Source organism: Podarcis cretensis (assembly GCF_951804945.1).
Source record: "Podarcis cretensis genome assembly, chromosome: 7".
NCBI classification, from domain to species: Eukaryota; Metazoa; Chordata; class Lepidosauria; order Squamata; family Lacertidae; genus Podarcis; species Podarcis cretensis.
The window spans coordinates 925,951-942,634 of NC_137176.1; the positions used below are offsets into that span (position 1 = coordinate 925,951).

Genomic DNA, 16,684 nt, shown 5'->3' on the forward strand with positions numbered 1-16,684 from the left:
GGGACTTGAAAATTCATGAAGCCAATGTTCAAGCAACAGGGTTACGTATGGCAAGTAGTCTGCCCTTGCCATCAATCTAGCCACGTCATTCTGTCCCAGCTGGAGCCTCCAGACCAGACCCAAAGGTAGCCCCACAGAGAATGCATTGCAGTAATCAAGTCCTGAGGTCATCAATGCATAAATCACAGTTGAAGAATGGCAGGACAGTGGCTGCTCGGGTGCCTCACGTTCGCAACCTGCAGTGCTGCGTCTACGCACGCGTGAGTCGCAATTCGGCACTTCTGCTCATGCGCCAAAACCCGGAAGTAACCCGTTCCAGTACTTCCAGGTTCGGCGCAGTGTGCAACCCAAAAACATACAACCTGAAGTGTCTAACCCGAGGTATAACTGTCATTGGTGTGTGTCAGGGAACTGCCATTGGAGCCCAAGGCAGTGGCAGGGCTTCCAGATGCAGGGGAGGGAACCAGCAGGGAGAGAGGGAGAACTTCTGCTGAGGAAGGAGAGGAGGAGGAGGGGGTGTCGGAGGGAAGGCTCAGGGACGCTTCCAGCGAGGTCAGCGGAGAGAGCTCAGGACCTCCCATTGAGGCGCCCACTCTGCGCAGAAAGTTGTCGCGCAGGGAATCTAGGTGGATACTCACTGTCAAGGAGCTTTTATGTTGGAAGAAGTTCAGGAAACGCCCACTGACGGATTCTGCCAGTGATTAAGACAGCCACGAAGTAAGGGCTGTCCGGTCAGGGAAAGTTTTTAAGCCAACTACTCTGCTTGGAGCGGGATTGCGCTTGCGCACAAGCAACCCCTTATCCCTTTACAGTGTGCTAACCACAGCTTGTGAAAGGCACTCCTAGAACTGTGGTTACCGAAGGTTACCATTGACAAGGCTGGATCCAGGAGCACAAACTACGAGCCTGCTTTTCCAAAGGGAATGCACACAACCAGAATAGGCAACTAGCCAATCTTCCAGACACAAGAATCACTTGCCTGCATCAAGCTCCATTTATTGACCCCCATCCAGTCCATCAATTTACACAGTGTTCAGGTCCTTGTACAAAAACGCTTCTAGCTTTAGGCTCTGATCTAAATAAGCTTAAATGTATAAATTAGACACAACGAAGAAGAATTTCATAGCAAAGTAAAATTCTGTAACTCTCCTCAAAGCAAACTGATCTGTGTGGCATGCTACAAGCTTGTCTCTACCCCCCAAAACTGAGAACTGATGAAAATGGGTATCAGCAAGTGAAGGGGTGAGACCATTGTCATGTGCACCCCCCTCAAACATTTTACCTGCTTTCTTGCTGCCAGCAGCCTAGTGTGTGCCTGATAGTGGTTGACACTGGAGGCCCTCATGTAGTCTTGGGAATTTGAGGCATTGGCCTGAGTGGTTCCCCTTCTCCCTTTTGGGACCTACTCAGAGGGTAGTTGTATTAACCGGCTGGGCCTCTCCATGGGATTTGTCCTGCACAATCCCAAAAGGTTCCATTTGTTTAATGTGTATATGATGCTGCAGAAGAAAATCATCGGTTGGTTTGAGTGAGATGCCATCTACTGTATATCTGGAGATTTGCAATTGGTTTGGCATGGGGAGGCACATCCCCTGAAAGACAAGTATGGAGATTGGCGCTCTATTGAACTCTGCACTATCTGTGGAGGCACAAGGCGGGATTCATGGCTTAGGACACCTTTCACCAGCATAAGCTGGTTCATCAGTTGTTAACTTTATGCAGAGAAAAGCAGCCTGGACTATTGCAATGTCTGGCATGCGCTGCCTTTGAAGACACTTCAGAAATCAGAACGCAGCTGCCTGGAGAGTGGTTGGGACCAGGTTTTGGGGTCATTATACCAGTTGCAATGGCAAACTATTCATTTGTGGATCCAATTAAAAGTCCTGCTGTTGACCTTTAAAGGCCTAAACAGATTAGGACCAATTTCTCTGAACGGCTCTTGCCCCCTTCCCAGCCTTATGACTAGCCTCAGAGGCTCTACCATTAAGGCCTACTTGACTGACAGACAGCAGATGCAGGGCCTTCACAGTGCTGGTCCCAGATCCCTCCCAAGGGTGTACACTTGGGTCCAACTTTATTAGCTTCTGAATGGGCCTTATGGATTTTTAATTTCAATCTGCTTTTAACTAACGTGTTAGCCCAAGTACTTCATTATTTAAACTAGGTTGGATAACCTGAAGTCACCATACACAGTCTCCAAACTCCATCCTACCCTGAAATTTGTCATTTCTTAAAATAATAATCATTTTTTTTTAATTGATTGCTTCTATGGTTCTCTCAATATGATGCCATAAGGTTTTTTTGCCCCTCCCAAGGAGTCTCCAAATCTTACCCCTTTTTTTTTTAACTTACAGGGTTTTATAAATTATGTTTTTGCTGACTGATCCCATGGGTCCCTCACTATGGTACTATGATGCCAAAAGATTTTCTATAGCTCCCAAGCCCTACCCCCCCCCCAACTAGTCATTTTCTAAAAAACCACAAAACCTTGCTTTTACTGATCACTCCCTTTACTGTTCACTCCCTGATATGATTCTGTGAGCCCCCAACCTGCAAAATAAAATAATAATCAAATGTCCCCTTCCCTCTTTCTCTGAGCAGGGTTTGCAGATGCAAGAGGGCTCCTCCCAGCCCAGCTCTGCCAAAGCTGATGATCCCACTCAAGCACCGACAGTGGGCCTGTGGTACTCTGATTCAGCCCAGCTCCCCAGGATTCTTCAAGGGCCATGAGCACCTCAGTTTGCAAGGCCCTCTGGAAAAAGCACACCCAAATTCTGAGCTGCCTTGACTGCCCTTTCGCCCGTCTGCCTCATGCCTTTTGCTTGTGCACAGAAAGGGGGAGGGAGAAAGCCACAACTTTTCAGCCGTGGCCAGAAGACAGGACACTCTTCTTGAAGGATACACAAGTGCCAAACATTTCAAGAGGCAAAGTGCCAATAAAAACTGCTCAGTCCTTTGCTACAAAGTTGGCTAAACTGTGGCTCTTTGGCTCCAACCAACACTGTTAATGGTCAGGTATAGCGGGAGCTGCCGTCCGGGGAGCTACAGCTTAGCCACCCTTCATTTATTTTATCTATCTGCAATAGATTATGTTGACACCAACATAATCATTTTTGGCTGCTCAGAGGTGCCTTTGGACCCAGAAGGCAGCAGAAGGTGGCCTAATGGGGTACGGCATGCTTAGATGCACACCAACACACACGGGAGGCCAGGAACGGAACCCCTGAGCGAAATGGTTGTCACCTAGATACTGCTCAATTGTTTTAAAAAACCCCTCAAAGCAGTTACAAAAAGAAGAAAACGATGACATTAGCAGCAAAAGTAATTAAAAACAACTATTTAAAACATTAAAAAATTAGTTAAAATCAACAATAAGCTAAAACCTAGATTAAAACACATGGTCTACATGTGTGGATAGGCTTGCCTAATGTGTTTTTAGTAGGCACCAAAAAGAGCATAGTGAAGGCACCTGCCTAGTGTCAATAAGCAAGGAGTTCCAAAGTGTGTACGCTTGTCACACTAAAAGATTGATTCACTTACTACCAGTAGTACCTTGAGCTTCACCCAGGAGCAAATGGGCAACCACTGCAGTTCTCCGAGCACAGATCTTATATGCTGACAAGACCTCCCTCAGCAAACATGCCACCCCACTCGGCACTAACTGCAACTTTCAGATCAAGTGCAAGGGAGATCCTACATAGAGCACCTTGTAGTAAATCCAACCCTGGAGTAAGCCATGCCAAGCCTTCCTGGTCCACGAAGGGAAACTTGTGTATGTCATACCAGTTGCAATTGCTAGAAGGCACTTCTAGCCACTGAGGCTACCTGGACCTGGACCTACAGTGACAGACTGGATCCAGAGATACTCTGAGACAATCAACCTCCTCTTTCAGGGAGAGTGCAATCCTATCCAGAATAAACAATTCACCAGTTTCTCAGATGTAGGAACCACTCACCCACAGTGCCTCAGTCTTGCTAGGATTCAAGTTCAGTTTGCTTTTTCTCATCCATCTGGAGAATTATAGGTGTTATAAAGTCTTAAGGCATGAAGCCTATCAACTAAATTGCTCATAAACACACATATACTAGAAAGCAATTCATAGATGTGCACAGGATTTCCCTTGTAGAATCATAGAATCATAGAGTTGGAAGAGACCACAAGGGCCATCGAGTCCAACCCCCTGCCAAGCAGGAAACACCATCAGAGCACTCCTGACATATGGTTGTCAAGCCTCTGCTTAAAGACCTCCAAAGAAGGAGACTCCACCACACTCCTTGGCAGCAAATTCCACTGTCAAACAGCTCTTACTGTCAGGAAGTTCCTCCTAATGTTTAGGTGGAATCTTCTTTCTTGTAGTTTGGATCCATTGCTCCGTGTCCGCTCCTCTGGAGCAGCAGAAAACAACCTTTCTCCCTCCTCTATGTGACATCCTTTTATATATTTGAACATGGCTATCATATCACCCCTTAACCTCCTCTTCTCCAGGCTAAACATGCCCAGCTCCCTTAGCCGTTCCTCATAAGGCATCGTTTCCAGGCCTTTGACCATTTTGGTTGCCCTCCTCTGGACACGTTCCAGTTTGTCAGTGTCCTTCTTGAACTGTGGTGCCCAGAACTGGACACAGTACTCCAGGTGAGGTCTGACCAGAGCAGAATACAGTGGCACTATTACTTCCCTTGATCTAGATGCTATACTCCTATTGATGCAGCCCAGAATTGCATTGGCTTTTATAGCTGCCGCGTCACACTGTTGGCTCATGTCAAGTTTGTGGTCAACCAAGACTCCTAGATTCTTTTCACATGTACTGCTCTCAAGCCAGCTGTCACCCATCTTGTATTTGTGCCTCTCATTTTTTTTGCCCAAGTGCAATACTCTACATTTCTCCCTGTTAAAATTCATCTTGTTTGTTTTGGCCCAGTTCTCTAATCTGTCAAGGTCGTTTTGAAGTGTGATCCTGTGATTAGAATCAAAGGTTCAAAAGGGAAAAAAGTAAAATAACACTTTTAATATTTGCGTAGAATACACCAGTGCTTATCCAACATGGTTTATTTTATTTCTCTCTTACCTGTTGCTCATCCTCCATAACATTACTGGCAAATTCAAACATTAGGTCATTCTGCTGTACAGCTGCTGCCATAATAAAGCATTCCAAGATTTCAGTTCTGCATGTGGGGAAAATGCTCCTTCAATGTAAAGAAACAGAGTTCATCATCAGGAATGAGTTGTGTGGGGTAGACGATCTTGAAGTTACTCAGGTACCCAGATTCTTATACAATCTTCCTGGATTCTACTATTCACAGACAGGTCAATTAGAAAATGCCTTCCTGAATACTCTTGTAATCCAAAGGCCACTGAAAAACAAAATCAAGATCACAGTCATAAAAAATGTAAAATAAAATCAAAGAAGACGCTATAAAGTCCATCTCTTTATTTATTAACACCTTACTAATATTACTTAAAACAGACAAATGCTTTATTATTGTAATTTGGAAGCACACTTTTCTAGCAGCCAGCAAACAGAAATACAATGGAGTAATCAGAAAACCCACCATCTAAGGTGACTGGAGGGATTGAATGTCACCAGTCCACGTAACACATTTCTGCCTTTCAAGCCGATCCAACTTTGCAATATATACTTATTACTGGTTTAAGAAAATGTCTCTCTTTACCACACTCCTAAGACTCATTGCTTGTTTTTGATCTAAAGATGCAAAAAAGTCTTCTGCCACCCCTAAGTGAACAGATATTTGGGCATTTTTTTCAACCCTGTGTAAATGCAACGTAAGTGTATTCTTATCTCTAACACCGGCTTGTAAACAGCAGGAAGGAAACACTGACCACGTCATGGCAAATGAGACATGCAAAGAATTGTATGCTACAAAACTCGATAAACAAAACTGCACTAGGAATATAGCAACATGTGGGGAGATAGACTTATAATTCTTTCATTCTAACAAACCATGTATAAAGTTGGACTAAATCAGTTTAGCAGGAAGTGATAAGCTATATCAAAATTCTAACCTGAGATAAAAATAGTCAAAGCAGCGCTATTAAAAGCAAAACATAAATGAGATCAAGATATGATGTGTGATGTTCTTTAATTCTGGCAGTCCTCTTGATATTTGTACTCAGAGAGTTCTTGTACCAAACCCATATTGGAGTGGAAGCTTTCAGGAGGTCACAAACACAGCTGATCATACTTCATTTTTATTTCCTATAGATGCGCTGCATCAAACTCCACTGTTAGGTCAGAAATTCCCTAATAATCCCTGCCAACATTGCAGTGCCCCTCCCCCTTTCCTTACAATGAATCCTCATATTCAGTGTGCATTAGAAACTAAAGTTCTTCTGATTAGTTCTAAGAAGTAACACAGTTCTTGGTGCCTGGGTTCTTAGCTTTGCATACTTAAAATAATAAAATGTAGAGTTGGAAGTGACACTAGGGGCCATCTAGTCAAACCCCCTGCAATTCAGCAATCTCAACTAAACCATCCCTGATAGATGACATCCAACTTCTGCTTTAAAACCTCCAATTAAGGAGGAAGTCTGTTCCACTTTCAAACAGCTCTTACTGTCAGAAAGTTCTTCCTGAAATCTTTAGTTGAAATCTCCTTTCTTGTAAGTTGAAGCCATTCGCTCAGGTCCTAGCAAGGGGAAAAACAAGTTTGTTCCATCCTCCATGTGACAGCCTTTGAGATATTTGAAGATGGTTATCATATCTCCTGTCAGCCTCTTTTCCAGACTAAACATACCCAGCTTCCTTCAAGCACTCCTCATAAGGCTTGGTTTCCAGACCCTTGATCGTCTTGGTTGCCCTCCTCTGCTCACCTTCCAGCTTGTCAACATCCTTCTTAAATTGTGGTGCCCAAAATTGGACACAGTATTCCAAGTGTGGTCTGACCAGGGCAGACTAGAGTGGTACTATTATTTCCCTTGATCTGGACACTAGACTTCTGTTGATGCAGCCAAGAATAGCGTTAGCTGCTGCATCACACTGTTGACTCATGTTAAGCTTGTGGTCCACCAAGACACCTAGATCCCTTTCACATGTACTGCTAATAAGCCAATTGTCCCCCATCCTATATATGTGCATCTGGTTCTTCCTGCCTAAGTGCAGAACCTGACATTTGTCTCCACTGAAATTCATTTTGTTAGTCTGGGCCCAGTTCTCCAAACTGTTATGGTCATTTTGAATTCTGATTCTGTCTTCTGAGGCATTAGCTACCCCTCCCAAATTGGTGTCACCTGCAAGTGAATACCTTCATCCAAGTAGTTTATACATATGTTGAACATCAACTGGCCCAGGACAGAACTGTGTGGCACCCCACTTGTCACTTTTCTCCAGGATAATGAGGAACCGTTAGTGAGCACTCTTTGGGTCTGATCAATCAACCAGCTACAAATCCATTTCACAGTTACCTCATCCAGCCCACATTTTACCAGCTTCTCTGCAAGACTATCATGGGGGATGCATTTGTCAGAAGTCTTACTGAAATTGAGATACACTATGTCCACAGCATTCCTCTGATTCACCAAGCTTGTAACCCTATCAAAAAAAGAAAGGAGATTCGTCTGGCATTACCGGTACTTGTTTTTGAGAAACCCATGCTCGGTTTTAGTAATCATAACTTCCTATTTTTAATGCCTATAGTCTGTCTGTTTAATTATCTGTTCTAGGGCAGTTCCTAGTATGGACCTCTAACTCACTGGTCAGTAGTTACCTGGGTCTTCTCCCCCCCCCCTTTGAAGATGGGGACATTTGCCCACCTGCAGTCTTCAGGGACCTCACCTCTTCTCCAAGAATTCTCAAAGATAATAGACAAAGGCTCTGAGATTATATCCACAAGCTCCTTCAGTACCCTTGGGTGCAGCTCACCACGCCCTGGAGATCTGAATTCATTTAAAGCAGCTAGGAGTTCCCTTACCACTTATTTTCCTATCTTAGGCTATAGTTCTCTCCTTGTATCATTTATTCTGTTACCACCAGTAGAAACCAAGCAGCTTCTCAACCAACTTGGGTAAAAAAAATTATGGACACTTTTAATTTCTAAGCATATCTACCCTGAAAGTACTGTACACCTGAAAGTAATGAAACACTTGAAAGTACTATACAAAAGTATCAACCATCATATGAACATTCAGGAGGCAGTCCATATTACATCTGAATACAGTTTGTGAACATCCAGTCAAGACATGTAGAAAATGGCAAAGGGCTAAGTTACACCATGACAGAGAGGTGCCTCATATTAATCCAGAAAAGGCGATGTTGATATTCCAGCAAGAATACAGAGCATTTATCCAGAAGCCTCATCCACATAGTATTGACAGATTTGCTTTTGGTATATATTGCTTTGTTTTGTATAGATTTTGTTGAGATTAATGCATTTCAGCAGGTTGGACTAGATAACTCTCTAGGTCCCTTCCAACTCTACAGTCCTATAATAACAAGTAGCTTAGAACTGGAACATGTGAAACTATAAAGGCTGAGTTCACACACTGTGTTAAATTGCAGTTTCTTGTTTCCCAATTATGAGCTCATGGCTTGTTTCAAACTAGGGGGCCAGATTCAGACATGACAACCAAAGGCTTGTAGTTGGTTGCTACGACTGCAATGTCACCAGGAAGAGGGCAGGAACTGTGGCACACAGAAGGATGGACTTTTGAGGAGCGTGTGCTATAATTTTTAAAGTTTAATTTAAGCTGCCTTGAGGACTTATATAAAGAGATGGGTAGAAATAGCAACAAACTGAGTACAGTTGGTTCTCAAATGCCTTGGTACTCAAACAACTTGGAACCCAAACACTGCAAACCCGGAAGTAAGTGTTCGGGTTTGCAAACCTTTTTTGGAAGCCGAAAGTGTTCCATTTTGAGTGCCACACTTCCGTTTTGAGTGCCACACTTCTGATTTGAGTGTTACGCTGAGGTCTGTCTGTTTTTTGCTATTGGTTTTGTGTTTTTTTGTGGCTCTTTCTTGTGGGTGACTGTGTGGAACCCGTTCAGCTACTGATTGATTGATTGATTGTGTGACTGCAGTACATTGTTTATTGCTTTCATTTTATGGATCAATGGTCTCGTTAGATAGTAAAATTCATGTTAAATTGCTGTTTAGGGGTTATTTTTTAAAGTCTGGAATGGATTAAACCATTTTGCATTCCTTTCTATGGGAAAGCGCACCTTGGTTTTGCAAAACTTTGGTTTTGGAACGGACTTCCAGAACGGATTAAGTTTGAGAACCAAGGTACCACTGTAGATTTGGAGCCCACAGGTGCCTGAAGGCTGCATATATTACATACATTTGCAAGCCTCTTACAGTTTAAATATTGGAAGATGCTAATATATTAATATGGCCTTCCTCCCTCCTAGTTGCTGTCAAGTGTGACCAACATGAACAGTCACATCTCTAGTAGGGCAGGCAGCTGGTATGATTCAGCTAGACCAGAAATTCCAGTTTGTACACATTGCTGTCTCTCTTCCTTCAGGACTGTGCCTGCACTATCTTTGTGTCAGATTACAGAGAGCCAGGACTTTTAGCCTTTGCAAAACAACTAAACATATCACATACTGAGATCTGCCTATACCTGTTGTTTCATATTTAACCCCTTTCAGTACCAACGGGACCCTTTTATGTACAAAATGCCATAAAATACTTTTAAAATAAGACTTATAAACACAATTATATTCCTAGATGTTAATATATCTTAACATATATATATATATAATCACTTTAAAGTATTTCAGGTAGCAAAAAAAAAATATGTCATGTCAGAACGAACTTGCTCAGAAAGCAGATACAAAGGGGGGGGGGCAGAAATTATCTTTTATAAAGGATCCTGACTTGCTTTTCTATTATTGCAAGAAGTATTTTAAATACACCCATTCACTTATGATACTGATAGAAGTTCACATTTTCATATAAACACTGTAAGCAGTAGTTTTAATAATTGCTCCCTGCTGTCAGGTTTCTGTTTGCTTTCTGTTTGTTTCCTGCAATAAGTAGCTGTTCAAAGTAAGCAAAAGACACATAACCCAATCCACGCTTGACTGCAAAGTTAAATTTGAAGCATACGACAATCTAAGCAATAGAAGACACAAGTGACCAGTTCTTGCTCTCAGGGATGAACACTGTATCCTTAACGCGGATATTTCTCTTTCCATCCCATCGCTTCCACCTCTTCTTGCTTGCCATTCGTCAACCATTGCTCCCCTGAGAAAACTCCCTTTACTGTTGCTATTTTTAGAGCTCTCTCTTTCTGCCACTTCTCACAGCTCTTCCCTCAACTCTATCCAATACAATTGCTGGTAACACTTAAGAAACACTGTATACATTTTGCACAAAGCTTTGAAACTTGTATGCGCTTTCTACTGACTGTTAACTACTGTTAACTACACCCGTCAAAAGGAAGAAAAGCACAAACATGCTCTGTAAAGTATGAATTATGTTAGCACCTTTTCATTTACATGCATTATCCACTGGACAGGTTTGTCCTGGGCTAAGAGGTTTTTCAAATGCTAATTACAAATGCTGAGAAAAACTGAACTGAAAAGGCAGGCTTAGCTGATGAAAAGAGAAAGCGCCACACAGCCTGCCCAGGAGAGAAACACAGACGACGCAATTGGAGAGGTCAGTCACTGGAGACCAGTGACTTTGGTCTTGGAGACCAGCCACATGGTGCACTTTCAGAAATGGCATCTTCCTTTTAAGAAACCTTTACTGTGCAAAATGCTCATAACCCTATGGAATCAACAAACCCTATCCCTCCTCTGCTCTTAGAAAGGCACATCCAAAATATTACGCTAGCATAAATCCTTTGTTTCAGGGCTCTTTATGGAACTGTAGGATAGAGACAACACAGTTGTAGTAATCAAAGTTAAAAACAGCAAAAACCTAAAGAGAAAATGAAAAGCGGACAATAGTTCTATAAAATTGCTAATGCAACAAGCCCAATTTCTTTTAAACTACAATTTGTTTTAAACTGTTTTCTGTGCTGCATTTTATTTGGCTGCAACCTGCGCTGGGACATTCTGGTGAAAGGAAGGAACTAGTAGCAGCAGCATAATCTCCAACATTTCTCCAATGAAAATAGGGACATCCCATTCCATAAGGATCATTTTACTATTTATACCACACACATACTATTGGGTTGCCCCAGCATTCTAGGCAGCTTCCATATATCAAAACATAATAAAACACAAAACATTTTTTAAAAAAACATTTCCTATACAGGATTGCCTTCAGACGGGTCAGGGGTCAGATAACTCCATACCCTGCAACATTTCTCCAATGAAAATAGGGACATCCTAAGGAAGAGTGGACGCAGGTGGCGCTGTGGGTTAAAGCCTCAGCGCCTAGGGCTTGCTGATCGAAAGGTCGGCGGTTCGAATCCCTGCGGCGGGGTGCGCTCCCGCTGCTCGGTCCCAGCGCCTGCCAACCTAGCAGTTCGAAAGCACCTCCGGGTGCAAGTAGATAAATAGGGACCGCTTACCAGCGGGAAGGTAAACGGCGTTTCCGTGTGCGGCTCTGGCTCTGGCCAGAGCAGCGATGTCACGCTGGCCACGTGACCCGGAAGTGTCTCCGGACAGCGCTGGCCCCTGGCCTCTTAAGTGAGATGGGCGCACAACCCCAGAGTCTGTCAAGACTGGCCCGTACGGGCAGGGGTACCTTTACCTTTACCTAAGGAAGAGTGGGACATTCTGGGATCAAATCAGAAACCAGGAAGGTTTCTCCAAATCAGGGATGTCCCTGGAAAATAGGGACCCTTGGAGGGTCTGTAGTAGTAGCAGTAGTCGTAGTGCTGGGAGTTTTTAAGCTCTGCTGAAACCAACAGGATCTAAAAGCCGATGAAGCCAAGCATGTGATCATAGAACAAATGTTTTGGGAACACAATTCAAGGCTGGGAATGTGGGCAAAGGGCTAGTTTGATCATGAACTTCAGCGTCTGCCAAGGAATGCTTGCTGAGGAAAGCCCTGCCCCATCCTCAGTGCTGTGTTTAGTTTCCAGCAAAGAAGCAGGAAAGTGAAGAAAATACACCTAATCCAGGTGCATTGCAGAAGCAGTGAATGAAAAATGAGAAGCAAACAAAATACAATGAAACACTTTCCTACCTCTGGGGTACCTTGCAGCCCCACAGAATCCTTACAAGGAACAGAACAGATAAACTATGGCAAGCAAACAACAGCTAGAGATCAGCATGGACCGGCTGTGCCTACTCAGAACAAAGTCCTGTCTCTCAATAATACAGACGTACCTCGGAAGTCAAATGGAATCCATTCCAGAAGTCTGTTCGACTTCCAAAAAGTTTGGAAACCAAGGCACAGCTTCCGATTGGTTCCCGATTGCGCAGGCACGCCGGAAACAATAGCAGAAGCCGCGTCGGATGTTCAGCTTCCAAAAAAAGTTCGAAAACCAGAACACTCACTTCCCGTTTTCGATTGTTTGGGAGCCGGAACATTCAACTCCCAAGGCGTTCGGGAACTGAGGTATGACTGTATACGGGTTCTGCCATGATTTTCTTAGGTAACCTTCTTGTTTGGGCACTAAGCAAATAACCATTTTAAATTTCCTTTATTCTCTTTTCTTTTTTTAAAAAAATCATTAACTAGCAAGCAGTTACAAAGAGCTTTCCAATTAGGCAGTTATCTATAGGAAGTGAGTAAAATATTGCAACTCTGCATTTCAGAACTGGCTAGCTTCTACCTGATTAAGAAATCTTTCCAGCTCAAAAACCTGCACATTCTTTCACTAAATGAAATTGGTTGAAAGGGAAAAAATATCCTGCTTTGTCAAGGATTGTCATGTGTGAGAGCCTTAAAAACTTCAAAGTAAGCAGACCCTCCTTCTTCACTGAACTGTTTGCAGCAAGCAAGATTTTAGTTTTGCCCCCAGCAGATAGGAGCCGTCATGGTGACAAGGCTGGGGGAAGAGCAAGGCGTCACCACTGCTTTTGGTGGCGGACAGAATTTATGGGCTGCCAACAAGCAACCCGTTTTCTTATTCTTTCGGACGAATATGAAAATAATTGCACTTAACCTAATGGATGTGATCCATTATATAACATCAATGATAATCACATTTATAATAGTTTGTCACAGGCATGCAATTTACTCCATCATGTAATTTCATGTTACCCCAATTGGAAGATAGATTTCATGGAATTCTACAATGTTCTGATACAAATAAATTGATTGTTTCTGACTAATCCTAACAATGATTAAATATTCAGGTAGGTAGGCATGTTGGTCTGACGCAGTCAAAATAAATAAAACAAAATTAAAAAATTGTCCAATAGCACCTTAGAGACCAACTAAGTTTGTTCTGGGTATAAGCTTTTGTGTGCCTGCACACTTCTTCAGATACACAGAAACAGAAGTCACCAGACCCTTATATATACTGGGTGAGGTTTTTCTCAGGAGGGTAGTAGGAGATGGGTGATTGACGAAATGGGTATAGTAAACCTGTTGACAACTGTTAACGACTGCAATTAGTCCTACAGGAAAAAGCAAGGGATAGTATGCAGATGACCAAAAATAGCTTTAACTATTAATTAATTATCTACTCTGCCTTATTCCTCCATTTGTTGCTAATGATCAGAAATTTTCCCATTTCCATTAAGTCCAGTCTTCCCTGAAAAAAGAATACAGTTACTTTTTCCATTTTAGACTGTTCCATCATAACCTTCATGAGAAGAATTAAAGAAGAGCAGTATCTTGGTTCATCTGTTCCACTTCTAGTGGTCTAACTGACAGGAAGCAGACGTGTAGCTATGAAGTATGAGTGACAAGTGCTTCCTGCCTTCACTGCTGCATCTTTCTTTCACACTTGTAGTAGGAGAGTTCATTAATGCCACAGTATACTAAACAAAGCATCAAGTGTCATGCCTTTCAGAGAAACACCTGCTAACATCTGCAAAGCAACATGCTATAAAAACACAAATTCAAAACACTGTGGGGCAAGGGGAGCCAATTCTCACACAAGGAAAAGATAGAACTGGGGGAGATGAAAGATGGCAGACATTCTTTGAAATTATGTATATTACCAAAAATCACAAACCACCATCTTAAGAAATAAGAAATTATGTTCCCTAGCTTCACAAGATCTAATGGCTAGCAAGGCTTCTAGCAATTGTGACCTAAACATACAGTATTGTTGTGAGTTTGCAGGGGAGGAAGTTGGCTGTATGTGAGATCCTCTTCACCCCTGGATCCCTGAATCCAGCAAGTGTTAACACCGAAGCCAAGTTAGCTTCCTGTGTTAAGGTGATCACCTGGCCATTAAGAGAACAAAGGCGACAGGAATCTGTGGGAGACAGCAAATAGGCAGGCACCCTCCCTCAACTCAGAGAGTTAGAAGGACAAAGTCTGGGTTTTGAGTTCCAGCGAGGTGAATTCAAAGCAAAGCAGCAAGCTGGAGAGAGGCAGAACAACCTTTGAGAGCAATGTTAGATTTCTTCTTGAATCCAAGGCCCTTTTTGGGTGTTGATGCTGTGAACCCCTCCCTCATAGGCAGAGGTTGTATATATGCATAAAGAGATCAGATATCATAAAGACACCACAATCTCCTCTGTGCCTCATTCCAAAAGGAAACATGAACCCTGGGTAAGGGCCTGGAACTGCTGGAATTGGAGATTGGGGTGGCATGCAACAATATGATGTGCCACATGTCCATCATCACAAAAACTGTATGGAAGCAATTAATCCTGCATTTTTATGAAACACAGCATGATTAAAACTATTGAATGATGCAAGCATTTCAGAATTTGACAAACATCTGTTGTCAACTGTAGTATACACCTTTCTGCTACAAAAGTCATACAAAAATTTTTACTTTCTTCATCAAAGAACCATCACAAAACAGGAAGTACCAGAATGGGAAAATAATGGGAGTTAGCTAGGAGGGAGTACAACCAAGCCTGGCAATTTTAACTGGGTAATCTTAGATTTTGCTTGGAAAATAATTAAGATACGATGGATATTGTAACTCCAACTACTTTTTCCTAGGTAAAAATCAACCCTGTAATTGTTTAAAGCATTAAAATATTGCATCATTTAAAAGAGGAATTTTCACAAACATTTGGAACTAAGAAGCCCAGATCTCTGTGTCAGATCTAACCAATCAGTGGCAACTGAAATAGAGGAGGTGGGGGAAAGAAAGAAACAATATATACTCGTGCCCAAATACACACCAAATTCACAGCAAGCAGGCAGCCACAGAGCCTCCAACTTTTAAAAGCCACTTCTTTAAATTGTGGAGGAAGAAATGAGTGTCTGCTGATAACGGACCTGAAACTCTTGAGAAGCCGGATGGATCTTACTTCTCAACACAGCGTGCATCATTTGAACAATACACATCTCCATTTGTATTTAGAAATAAAATTCAAATTCCCACCATAAAGGGCTCCTCCTTATGCGCCAGTTTCTTGCTACATTTTGTAACCTAAACTTCCATATACAACTAAAATTATAAAAACAAAAACAATTTACACGCATATACGCAACTTTCCTAAAATTATTCAGATTGCAGACTGTTTCAAATTCTGGAATATTACAAAAAGGACTTTGTAGGTGAGGAAGGGAGAAATGAAGTATAAGTGACACTTAAAGTAACAACTGAGTATACATTCCATAGTTGGAGGAAGGTTGCATCCAAACAGAATGCCAAACCATGGTTTAATGCTATGAAAACCAACACATGCAAGTTTCTCTGCCTCCCAACTCTCTCAAGGAGATCTGAAGCTTCTGCTTCCATTTAACAATTGTTAAGTGTGTTCTCCAAAACCTGAACTGTGGATAATATTAATTATGTCTGTTGAAACAAGCCAGTCAGCCAGACTCATAAAATATGCTTTAAAATTGATTTATTTCAATAAACCATCATTAAGACAAACTCCTGTTGGTCAAACATCACAACAAGCTATGGCTAATCTAATATTGAAAACTCCCCAAATCTTTCTTCCAACTGTGCCAGGGATGGAGGAGGAAGCACATGAGACCAAAGCTGACTGAAGCTTATTCTTGAACAGTTGAACAAGGCCAAAGATTCTCAATCCTTTTTGGGAGTGGGGAATGTGTTTGAGATTTGAATCTGAAAAGATGTTACAATTTATGGAGACTAACAGAATTATCCAATATTAAATATTTACTGCCATATTCCTTCGTACATTACAGGGTCTCTTCTGATGTATCATCTAAGTCTGCCATTTGTCCATGGGGAGGCAAGTCTATTTCCCCAGGGAGCCTCTTGACATCTGAAGGCCACCCTGTTTAGCAAAGTTTTTAATATTTGATGTTTTATTCAGTTTTTAATCTGTTGGGAGCCACCCAGAGTGGCTGGGGAAACCCAGCCGGATTGAGGGGGTTATATCATCATCATCATCATCTTCAAGCGAGTCATTTTTATCATGATCAAAGTCTGCCAAGCACCTCAAGACCATTTTTCTGTTGCTCGTAAATTTGGTTTCTTCCAGTTGTTTGCCCACATCTTATGGATTGCATTGCACTGCATCTACTGTACTACTTTGATCTTCCTACTATTTCTTTCAGCACAAAATGAACCCAATTAACAAAGCCTTCTTTTTAACAGTGGTTACACTTTAAGGCTTAGATGCTTTCCCCCTTTACTAGGAATAATTTTACACAGCCTTAAATTGCATTGATTAGACCCCTGTGGGTCTAATCACTGCTAACGC

General features: G+C 42.2%; 1 protein-coding gene across 3 annotated transcripts in view; it reads right to left on the reverse strand.

Annotated features, from left to right (window-relative positions):
• ELF1 (E74 like ETS transcription factor 1) overlaps nt 1–16,684 on the reverse strand; it is an 82,808-nt gene that overhangs the window by 44,531 nt on the left and 21,593 nt on the right. For 2 of the 3 annotated variants that reach the window (XM_079983585.1, XM_079983586.1), the window contains one exon: nt 5,067–5,352. In XM_079983585.1, the coding sequence (XP_079839711.1) occupies nt 5,067–5,138 (72 nt within the window). In that variant the 5' untranslated portion in view covers nt 5,139–5,352. Of the gene's footprint in view, nt 1–5,066; nt 5,353–7,420; nt 7,548–16,684 lie in introns of those variants that run through there. The other variant, XM_079983587.1, reaches the window with a different exon arrangement.